Genomic DNA, 11,950 nt, shown 5'->3' on the forward strand with positions numbered 1-11,950 from the left:
ATCAAAATCTGTTTTTTTTTTTTGTGTTTGTTTTTTTTTATTTAAATCTGTGTTTGTTTTTTTATGCTTTTTGAGGGAAAAAACTGATAGTTTTAATTAAGATACATTATAGTTCAAAGAGATCATGGAATGACTTATGAGGAGAGGCTGAGGGAACTGGGATTGTTTAGTCTCCAGAAGAGAAGAATGAGGGGGGATTTGATAGCAGCCTTCAACTACCTGAAGGGGGGTTCCAAAGAGGATGGAGCTCCGCTGTTCTCAGTGGTGGCAGACGACAGAACAAGGAGCAATGGTCTCAAGTTGCAGTGGGGGAGGTCCAGGTTGGATATCAGGAAAAACTATTTCACTAGGAGGGTGGTGAAACACTGGAATGCGTTACCTAGGGAGGTGGTGGAGTCTCCTTCCTTTGAGGTTTTTAAGGCCCGGCTTGACAAAGCCCTGGCTGGGATGATTTAGCTGGGAATTGGTCCTGCTTTGAGCAGGGGGTTGGACTAGATGACCTCTTGAGGTCCCTTCCAACTCTGATATTCTATGATTCTACTGTTTGTGCTGTGCCCCACCTAGGGAGCCAGAGCTCCCTTATAGACTGCTAAGTACAACTGTCCCCAGCCAGAAGGTGCTAGGGTGGTGTTTGGCCACTGTTTGTGGCTCTGCCCCGCCCAGAGGGTCTGAGTTTCCCCAATAAACTGTGACTTGCAGTCGCCTGTAGTGAGCCAGAGTGGCTTCCCTCCTCATTTGAGAGTGAGAGACCACTACACACTGGTTCAGAGACCCATGGGCAGCAGGACACAAACCTTAGTGCCAGCAGCTAATAGACTTCTTCAGCCAGAGACCATTGACCCTGGAGTGATTATAAAAGAGCAAGAAACTGCAACATAAGAAAATTGACAAGAATGCTGGAGTCACCCCATTGCAAGCAGGAGAGAATGTTAATTCCAATCAGGAAGGGGTTGGAAACCTTGTCAACAGCTGCACCACTCACTCAGAGGTAGTGTCATAGCCTCTCCTGAGGGTCAGTCCTACAGGAGGAACAGAAGACATCTACACAAAACCAAGGAGTTTCCATTGGCACGCTGTATTTAGAGGACACTCAGACTGCCACTGCATGTTCTTGTGCTGAGAAAATTAAGTCAATGACAATGAAAACACCAGGAAGAGGAAACTCAGGCTCCAGGTGGCAGATCCATCTCTGCAGTTGAACAGCAGGAACAGCAGAACAGAAGGAACTGTTCTGAGAACAAAAGTGGCTGAGTGAGCGGAACGCCAATGAGGTTCAGACGCGTTAATATTACTCTGCGGCTGTTGTGTTTTGGTTGGTATACAGATTTATTTCCATTTGATTTTAAAAATAAAACAAAAAGGAAAGATGTAATGGTAACTACTTGAGTCTGTGGCTCCTGGTCTCTACCACTTGGCAGGGTTATTGGCCTACATGGACAGCGGTTACAAACAACTGATCAAAAACAGGAAAAGGTTCTTATGAAGCTTTGTCGAGAAATGTTCCACTATTTTTTCCATTGTAATTCAAAATCTAAATGAAAATTATCAAAAATTAGAAATATGTACAATTTTAACCAGCGCTGTACTCAGATCATGTGTCTGAGGCAGGAACTAAAGATCAATCTCTTTCCAGGACTTCTGTGCACCCTTATATGCATGATTGCTCAATCCAGGTTAAATGTAGGGATCAGTGATGACTGATTTGCACAGGGTGCCTTGGTCAGTATGAAAGCTATAAAATACCACAGAACCCGAATCCAGCAGCCTCAGCATAGAATCCTGGTCATTCTGGGCATTGTTCTGAACCTGGGCATACTGGGCATTGTTGCTTCTGGGGCAGAGATCTCTGCTTTCAGAATGTCACCCGTAAAATAGGCCTGTTGCATTTTCTGCCATTCCTGGCATGCCGGTGAAGCAGTACAAGGGAGGAAGAAGTAGGCACAACAGACAGCTTTTCAAGAGTCTCCAGGTCAATGCCAGGGGACACTAGCCATGGCTCTTCCCTGCAGTAATTGCTGCTCAAGTTAACCCAGGTGCTATTTTTCTTCAATAAACTAACCTGTTAGTTGGTTCAAAATTTGAATTGAGAATCGTAGGCACCACCTGACAAATGCACACTTTAATATCTTTTTAAATGCGTTTATTTACAGTGCTACTTGAAAACAATATATATATTTATATCTATCACCCTTGTGATGGTTTGTGCCATAGAAAATGCCATAACTGGATCGGCTTTAATTTACAAAAAACAGCAACAAGGTAATCTGGAAGGGGGATGCTAATCAAAATTTGGTCCCTAATTATTTCTCTCTCTTTTTTTCTTTTTTTTTCTTTTTTTTTTTTTAAAAAAAGCCCCAAAATGAGAAACTGCAACACAAATTAATTTATACATAAAAACAACCTTTATCTTCTGGAAAAAAAGTCATGGGGCCAGTTTACCTGTTGTGTACCTACATTTCAGCCTCTGTGTATGCTTTAATAAAAAAAAGTTATTTGCATGTAACATTCCTTTTCTTTCTCTCTCTCTCTCAGAGGGATCAGATAGAAGGCAGTTAAGCGGAGACTTAGGATAGGGAAATATCACCATGAGATCCCTGCCCTCAACCTTCTGTATCCCAAGGAGGATGTTGGAGGGAAGATCTCAGAAGCAGAGGCAGGTGAGAATCTTGATCAAATTAGTGGAGAGAGGTGGCAAGTGAAAAGGGATTAGAGGTGCTTGTTGTGGGATGAGTCTGGAAGTTGGGATATGTCACGTTGCTTGTTGGGAGAAGGACAGGTCATCATTTTGAGGACTATTGGCATTATTTGGGAGTGGGATACAGGAATAGTCATCAGTAGTGGAGACGGGCTGCGGGAGTGGGCAACCTCAGATTTCAGAGCATCGTAGGAAGGCTTTAGAACTTGGGGTGGAAGGGAAACTTAGTCCCATGCCCTCTTCTGTCGGAGAGCATTTCTAATCCTTCCTCATCTGAGATTGTGTGAAGCCAGAGGCTAAATGACAGTGCAAGCACAGGCTGGAATGGAGGGAGGAGAGACAGATGGAGCAGAAAAGGATGGGAAGAGAGAACTCAAGCCGAAGACCCATTTTCTGTCTTCTGTCTCTTTGGATCAACTTCATCCTATACAGGATTAGGGAGAGGGGAGAGTGTGTGATTAGCACAGTTAGACACCCCCCCCCCCCCGCCCCCAAATTGCTTCATAGGATTCAGCCCAATATGTTATCCTACACATTGAAGCACACTCTCTGCCGGTGATTCACATTGCTGCATGATTCCCCCCCCCGGAATCCCCTCTTCTCTACAGACTCTACAGGTGACTGGCACTCAGATACGCCAGTGATGGGCATAGTATAAGAACCTGGACAGATCAGTCCACATGGTATCGACACTATTATTTCCAGCACATAAACTCCACATGGATCCACACTGCCTTAGTCAGACCCCTGGAATCCACCCTCAAAACTGGATCCTTGTGACCTCATTAAAAATCTCAATTTCACATTGGATCCAGTTTCCTACATAAGCCACAGAAATAACTGATGTATGAGAGATCCAGGGTACCACACAATCTCAAGCATCCTACATGTAATAAGCAAGGTGGAGGATCTGGATCAATTGTACACAGCATCCACCGGGATTCCTTATACTTCACTACATGAGATGTATGTATCCTATAGTCACACAGGATCCATGGTGGTGATGTGACTGCTCAGTGATGGTGAAATCCATGGGGATTTCACCAACTCCCGGACAGGCAAGACAGCCCCATTTTGCCCCCTCTGCTGCCAGTGCCATCACCCACCTCCTCTTCTTCCTCTGCAGATCGTTTTGCTGCATGTCCGTCCTGCTCCTGCCCATTCTCATCTCCATCTAGACACAAGCAAAACAGCAAGTCACATGTTAATACAGGCAATCCTCAAGGAAACCTGCCCCCCTGGGGATGCCCAGAGGGGAGATTCAGTCTCCATGGCAATGCAATCCTGGCTCCCCAAACCCACCCACACATTAGCTGCTCCCACCTTCATCCTCTTCTCCTGCCTCTTCTTCATCCACGTCCTCAGGATTCTCCTCCTCCTCCTCCGCACCATTTTCCTCATCCTGAGTAAAACAAAGCCACAGAAGAAATCAGCTTTGGCCTACTCTTTCCATGCCACCCATCACTCCTGCTGCCCGAAACGATCCCCATCCCAGCCAGCCTGTGCTGCCAAAGCCACCTACCCTCCCAACCTTATCTCCCCACACAACCCACCCTCCATCCACTCCCTCAGCCTGCAGCCCCTTGCTACCTGCCTCCTCTTCTACCAGAAACCCTCCCAGATTCTCCTTGGGACTCTGCTCCCTATATCACATTCTAGGCTGTGCTCTTCGTGATGCCTGCCTCCCCTAGTGCCTGAAGCCCTCCCCAAACCTCCCTAGTGTGTGCCTCCCCCACATCATCTGCCACCACAATCCCACCCCTTCCTCACAGGACTGGGCCCATCCCCAGACATCCACCTCTTCAATCCCCCCACCTACCCCATGCTACCCATCTCCTCAGTATTCCCACCCAGCCCATGCCTATCACTTTACCCTATGCCACCCGCCTCCACGATCCATCACCTCTCACCATGGACCATGTGTCCCAATCCCACCTCCTCTGGTCTGCAATTTTCATTGCAAGCTACCTTCTCATTGCTCCTTGGCCCATACTCCCCATGCAGTCTGCCTCCCAGCTGGCCCAGTCCCCTCTGACTTGCGTTCCCCATCCCTCTCACCTTCACAATTCCCTCCCCTAACTCACATTCTGCCACCTGCCTCTCGGATGGGCTCCGCTGAGCTGCACTCCTTATCCATCTCACCTCCCAGATTCCCTTCCCCTGTCCCAACTTGCATTCCTCAGGCCAATTGCTTCTCTCACTGCCAAAACTCCTCCCAATCCCCTCCAAACATATGTCCTGAGGGGTGAATATATTTGGCCTCACCTCTATTATCTCCTTCTTTTTTTCTTTGCAGACAGTCTTCTCCTCCAGTTTTTCCTTCTTTTCTTTCAATTCCTAGATATGGGATGAGAAAAATAATTCTGAGATTTAGCATCAGAGAGAATGACAAAACTGGGGTTGTTTAAATTTGAAGTGAAGAGGGATAAAAGAGGACATGATAAAACGATGAGTGGGATAGAAAAGGTAATTACACAAAGGGACATTCAATTCAATGGAAAGGTAGTAAAGTTAAACATTATAAATGGAAACATTTTTCACATAACACACATCTGGCATGTAGAACTCATTGCCACGTGATATCATTGAGGCCAAGAGCTTAGCAAATTTCAAAATGTGATTACATATTTACGTGGAAAATGAAAAAATCCAGAGTTACAACAGACAGGAGAAACAATTTTTAAGTAAGGGATATAAGCCCTTGTGCTTGAGGCATAAACCAACCACTAACTCAGGTGGGTTAGAAAGAAACTGCTCCTGTGTGCAGTTTATTGAATAATTGTCCACTAGGCGGTTTCCTAAAACTTCCTCTGAGGCAGCTGGTGCAGGCCACCATCAGAGACAGGATATGGGATTAGATGAACCCTGGGTCAGATCCAGTATGACAATTCTTACAGCAGGATTATCTGGCTATTCGGACTCTCTCCTCAGACCCTACGCAACCAGCACTCCCAGCTATCTTCGAGACACCACCAACTTCCCGAGGAAACTACAATGCATTAGTGATCTTCCTGAAAACACCATCCTGGCCACCATGGATGTAAAGGCTCTTTACACCAATATGCCACATGAGGATGGACTACAAGCTGTCAGGAACAGTATCGCTGATGAGGCCATGGCGCACCTGGTGGCTGAGCTTTGTGACTTTGTCCTCACCCACAATCATTTCAGATTTTCGGACAATTTATACCTTCAAGTCAGTGGCACTGCTATGGGTACCTGCATGGCCCCACAGCATGCCAACATTTTTATGGCTGACTTAGAACAACGCTTCCTCATCTCTCATCCCCTAGCGCCCCTCCTCTACTTATGCTACATTGATGACATCTTCATCATATGGACCCACGGGAAGGAGGCCCTTGAAGAATTCCACCTGGATTTCAACAATTTCCACCCCACCAGCAACCTCAGCCTGGACCAGTCCACACAAGAAATCCACTTCCTGGACACTACAGTGCAAATAAGTGATGGTCCCATAAACACCACCCTATACTGGAAACCTACTGACCGCTATACTTACCTACATGCCTCCAGGACACCTCACATGAGCCATTGTCTACAGCCAAGCCCTAAAATACAACCTCATTTGCTCCAATCCCTCAGACAGAGACAAACACCCACAAGATCTCTATCAAGCATTCGTAAAACTACAATACCCACCTGGGGAAGTGAGGAAACAGACTGACAGAGTGAGACAGGTACCCAGAAGTCACCTACTACAGGACAGGCCCAACAAGGAAAATAACAGAACACCACTGGCCATCACGTACAGCCCCCAGCTAAAATCTCTCCAGCGCATCATCAACGATCTACAACCTATCCTAGAAAACGATCCCCCACTCTCACCAGGCTTGGGAGGCAGGCCAATCCTCACTTACAGACAACAGCCCCCCAACCTGAAGCAAATACTCACCAGCAACTACACACCACACCACAGAAACACTAACCCAGGAACCAATCCCCGTAACAAACCCTGTTGCCTTCTCTGTCCCCATATCTACTTTAGTGAAACCATCATAGGACCCAACCACACCAGCCACACCATCAGAGGTTCATTCACCTGCACATCTACTAATGTGAAATATGCCATCATGTGCCAGCAATGCCCCTCTGCCCTGTACATTGGCCAAACCGGATAGTCTCTACATAAAAGGATAAATGGACACAAATCAGACATCAGGAATGGTAACATACAAAAGCCAGTAAGAGAACACTTCAATCTCCCTGGACACTCAATAACAGATTTAAAAGAAGCAATTCTTCAACAACAAAAATTTCAGAAACAGACTTCATAGAGAAACTGCAGAGCTACAATTCATTTGCAAACTTAATTTGGGCTTGAATGGGGACTACGAGTGGCTGGCTCACTGCAAAAGCAATTTACCCTCTCTTGGTATTGACACCTCCTCATCAATTATTGGGAGTGGACCACATCCACCCTGACTAAATTGGCCTTCAACATTGGTTCTCCACTTATAAGATAACTCCCTTCTCTTCATGTGCCAGTATATATTTATGCCTGTATCTGTAATTTTCACTCCATGCATCTGAATAAGTGGGTTTTTACCCACAAAAGCTTATGCCCAAATAAATCTGTTAGTCTTTAAGGTGCCACCGGACTCCTTGTTGTTTTTGTGGATACAGACTAACATGGCTATCCCTCTGATACTTGACAATTCCTATGTCATCCCAGTGTATGTCATTGTCAGAATAACTACCCCCCTCCCTACTCCAACTTTAGGAATAAAACCTCACTCCAGTTACAAATTTGCAGAAGTCCCCTTCTCACAGAAGAGGTTGGGACTATATTAATCCTACTTAATATAGGATTGGAGGGGTGGGGGGTGGAGAGTGTCCCTCCTCCCCATGATCAGAGACAGGAAAAGCTCTCTCAGGCTATGTCTATACTATATCTTGAATAAACCACCCCCCTGAGCGACATAAATTACACCAACATAAGCACCAGTGTAGATTAGGGTGACCAGATGTCCAGATTTTATAGGGACAGTCACGATTTTGGGGGGCTTTTTCTTATATTAGCACCTATTACCCCCCACCTCTGTCCCGATTTTTCACACTTACTGTCTGGTCACCCTAATGTAGATAGCGCTATGTTGGCAGGAGAGCTTCAGCCATCCTCCCTGAACCAAGAGCTGGATCACTCCCTCCAAACCATATGCTGGGCTCCTCGTTCCCAGTGTCTTGAGCAATGGGATTCTAGGCCCTTCAGTTGGTAAAACAATTCCCCAGACTCACAGACCCCTCAGCACTGTGCAGTGGTTTCTAAGCTCTAGTCAGAAGGGGTTGAGATTTAAAGACCTGTCTTCCAGCAATGACTAATGGGAGACTGACAATCCTCTGCTAGTGTCTGAAGGGTGTGAACCCCGGAGGGGGATTGTTTAGGATAGGGGGAGAACTATTGGAAAAGAACTGAAACTGAGCCATGGAAAAGGAGTTCAGTGACCATCCTTCAACAGTTAGCGATCTAGGAACCTGGGGAGCCATCTCCTCAAAGGAGTGGCCTGGAACCCCATCACTCAGGACACTAGGAACTACAACCCTGAGTGGAACTACTCACATGCCTAAATACCTTGCTGAATTGGACCCTAGGCACCCTGGGAATAGAGTGAGGGGGGAAATCCTTCTCCACCTACCTGGTGCAAGAGGTGATGTGGGTTTTCCCAGCTCTGATTTCTACCTTTTAAATAAAATTTCCACGTTCTTATTCTATATAATGAAAAGAAGCCACAGGAGAGAAGACTGGGTCCCCTGTACTATTAACCTTTACCTCGATGCCCCAGGCTGTCCCTGGGAATTTGGGAGGCAGTCCTAAGAACGCAGTATTGTACTTGCTCAGCTACTAAAAAAACATTGGGCAAGCCCTAGTGCCATAAGGCACATGTTATTTAGGGTCTTTCCCATTTACCCCCACAAACCCCGTTTTAGCAGATGACTTTCTGTCTAGGTTTGCTATGAGCACGGGCAGCTGAATGTGCTCCCCAGTCCCTACAACACAGCAGTGGAAAGGCTGGTTCTGGGGCATTTTATTCTTTTACCATTTGGGACTTGTCTTTGTCCAAACTGGTAATGAGAGTTTATATTTGCCCAAGGACTAATAAAGTCATAGTGATGCCATCTGTTCCCTACACTCTCTTCCTCATTCTTCTCCCAGCCTCCTTCTTTCCCTCTCTTTCTCTCAGTCATTTTCTTACCTAACTCTTCTAACTTTTAGCTAGCCAAAAGAGCAAAAACATTTCTAAAGCAGCAGCTTCAGCCCCTGCAGCCTTTAAAAAGAGATCCACTATAGCACTGTATATGGTGGGGGGGGACATACACACCCACATTTTTGGATGAATTGCTTCCCCCCTCCCGACCTCTGTGCCCCACATAATGCAAAAATTCAAATCCTCAACACAACCAACGCTCACAACAGTCCAACCCACAGCAGCCCCAGTACAAAGAGCCCGTTTCCACAGCACTCACAGCATATCCAATGCTCACAGCACAGAAACACAACGCAGGCAAACATTATTCACAGCACACAATGCTCAGTACCACAGCACTCAAAGAGACGAAAAATAAATATTCAGAGATACCCAATCTATGCACTAGCATAACTCGCACCCACCCAGCAATCGCACGCACAGGCACTAATGTGCTCCCACTCCCGCCTTCTCCTGTTTTATTACTTTTATTACTTTACCTTTGTTAATCTAACAAAGCCCCTAAACACCACCCACCCTTGCTGGTTGGATACATCGGATCTTTCCCCCCTTCCGCAGCTACGAGCCGGGGACCCCGACCAGCCAAACTGGCACAGCCACAGATCGGCACCGTTGCCAAACGCGCGGATCCAGTGGCAGCAGAACTATCAAAAGGTTTTTAAAGAAAACAATCAGGGACCAGACCGCGCTTGGTGCAGGGTTAATGGCCAGGAACGTGAGCAGCGAAGTAAAGGGAGATCGGAGTGCAGGCAAGGCGAGGGAGAGACAAATCGAGCCAAGAAGGGGAAAGAGAGCGAGCGTTGTGATCGCACAAATACTTCTGCCTCTCACGTGCGCATTGCACTGAGCACTCAGGGGCCCATCGCTCCACGCAAATGTTAATTCAGCGCAGACAGGAGAAAAGCCAGGGGCGAGGAAAGAGCCCCTGAGAGAAGGCAAGAGAAAGGGGTAGGGTGGGGGCAGAGAGCAGACAACACTGCCCCTGCTGTCCCCGCGCCGCCGCTATTGTGCGAAGGTCTCCGAGCACTTTACAGCCATTCCCGAACTGACAGACGGAGGGGGAGGGGGGGGGGCGAGCAAGCTGGCAGAGGGTCAGGCTGGGGGCTCACCTTGGCACCCAGTTCTGCTGGCGCCTCCTCCGCGCGTTTCTCCGACATCCTGGTGCAGCAGCGGGAGCAGAGGAATCACCCACCAAGAAATGCCCGGGAGCCCCCTATGGAAACGAGCTAGCGGGGATTGGGCGGCGGGGCCGAGGAGTTCAAAGTCCCAGCAACCCAAAGACCAGTGGCTGCAGCTTGTGCCCCGGGGACCGAATTGCCAGGGTCTCCAGTCCCGCCGTGCTGGGGGAATATGCCAGAGAAGGGGATTTATACACCACTCGGTGACGACGGAAGGAGGGACCTGGGGAAGGGAGGGGAGAGGGACTGGGAGGGAGAAAAGAGGGAGGCACGATGCAGAGAAAGCCAGGTTAGTGGAAAGAACCTTGGAACAATGTGCACTCACATTTGCCAAACGATCATTAACAATTAGGGGAAGCAGCATGGTGAGCGGACGGGGTGCTAGGATCCCTGGTTCAGTTCCAGGCTTCAACACCCACCTGATGTGTGACCTCTGGCAAATCTCTGTGCCTCGGTTTCCTCACCCCTTGTCCTGACTATCAGATTGTGAGCTCAGGTCAGGGACACTGTCTCACTGTGTATTTGTAGAGTACCTAGTGCAAACAGGGCTCCGATCTTGGTTTGGGGCCTCTAGGTGCCACTGCAATACAAATAACTACTAAGACATTAATCTTCACCATCTTGCACAGAGGAGAAGCTGAGGCTGAGAGAGGGAAAGTCACACAAGTCAAATAGAGCCAGAAGTCCTGACTCCCTGTCTCTAGGGCTCTCTAACCCATTGGGCCCACACCCTCCCAAAGCTAGAAGAGAGCCCAGAAGTCCTGTCCCCCAACTCTATCCCATTAGACCTGTGTCCCACACCTAGGACTAGGGATGGGAGAAAGCAATGGGGGGGTGTTGGTGATGTGGTGTTTCCTTACGTCGCCTTCTGAAAATCCTAGACATGAAAAATGCTATTAGTAACCATTTTGTCCAATGTGCCGCTCTCTGTTCCTGGTCCTACCGCCTCGCCCCACCTACCCCCTTCTTCGTAGGGCAGATGGGAACACTTCGTTCTATCGCCCGACCCAATCACTCTAGCTGCTGCGGCTTCAGCTATTGGTCGCACAATGATCCCGCTTGTCTGGGCTCCCTGCTGCGCTCATGCTGTACCTGACCCAGCTGCGGGCTAGAGGACGGCTGGGGAGGAAGATGGTGCTTGGCATATAGGAAGAGGCTGAATTCGGTCTCACTCTCGCTCAATGTTTCCCTCCTTTTGTCTCGTTCTACATGTCTCTTCAGCTGGTGCCTTTTCAGGCTGGCTCCTGGGCCCAGAAATCCCTCTTCGCCCCAGCCCGACATACACCAAAGAAGCCTAATGCGGTCCAGGAAAGAACTGAAACACATTCGTTAATCGATGTCCAAAATCACCAACCCTCCCCGACCCTTGCTTCGTATAACCCCGCATACAAGGCGCTCCACCCTGTAGGGCTTGGGTCGGGCTATCGAGGGAGCCCCTCCGCTTCTGCTCCTGGCCATTCCCAATAGGAGGCGCTGTAGGGAACAAGGCAGGGCCCCTGATTGTGGGGACAACTCCCAGCTCCTCCGGTCCCAGCAAGAGTCACTGGAGATCGGGGGGCGGGGGGTGTTTTCCAGCTGCTCCCGACGGGCCAGCAGGAGGCGCTGCCGGGATGTGGGGGGGAGGTGGGTACAACGTGCCTGGCAGGGCTGTGTGGGGCGGGGAGGGCACAAGGGGCGGTACGCTTAAGTCGCCCGCGGTTCATCCTGCCTGGAATTTTCCACTCCAGCAGCCCGCGCTCCCAGCACGCCCCGCCCCCGCCTGGCGCCATTCCTAGGCTTTCCAACCCCGCCGCCCGTGTCCCGTCAGGGAGGAGCCGGGCCAGGGACAGGGCCCTCCTGCGCGGGAACCAGGC

General features: G+C 48.7%; 1 protein-coding gene across 4 annotated transcripts; it reads right to left on the reverse strand.

Annotated features, from left to right (window-relative positions):
• Positions 1 to 2,125: 2,125 nt before the first annotated feature.
• On the reverse strand, positions 2,126 to 11,950 carry PTMS (parathymosin). Of its 4 annotated transcripts, XM_065572463.1 has the most exons (7): positions 11,190 to 11,950; positions 10,517 to 10,677; positions 10,029 to 10,343; positions 4,961 to 5,032; positions 4,019 to 4,097; positions 3,802 to 3,869; positions 2,126 to 3,119 (listed from the first exon to the last, which is right to left on the reverse strand). In XM_065572463.1, the coding sequence occupies exons 3-7, from the start codon at positions 10,074 to 10,076 to the stop codon at positions 3,069 to 3,071; spliced, it is 318 nt and encodes a 105-aa protein (XP_065428535.1). In that variant the 5' UTR covers positions 10,077 to 10,343; positions 10,517 to 10,677; positions 11,190 to 11,950; the 3' UTR covers positions 2,126 to 3,068. The 4 variants fall into 4 exon arrangements, with proteins under 4 accessions (XP_065428535.1, XP_065428539.1, XP_042711001.1 ...); XM_065572467.1 differs by lacking the exon at positions 10,517 to 10,677 and having other exon boundaries at positions 11,190 to 11,642; XM_042855067.2 differs by lacking the exons at positions 10,029 to 10,343; positions 10,517 to 10,677 and having other exon boundaries at positions 11,190 to 11,644.

The sequence above is a fragment of the Chrysemys picta genome, chromosome 1 (assembly GCF_011386835.1).
Source record: "Chrysemys picta bellii isolate R12L10 chromosome 1, ASM1138683v2, whole genome shotgun sequence".
Lineage (NCBI taxonomy): Eukaryota > Metazoa > Chordata > Testudines > Emydidae > Chrysemys > Chrysemys picta.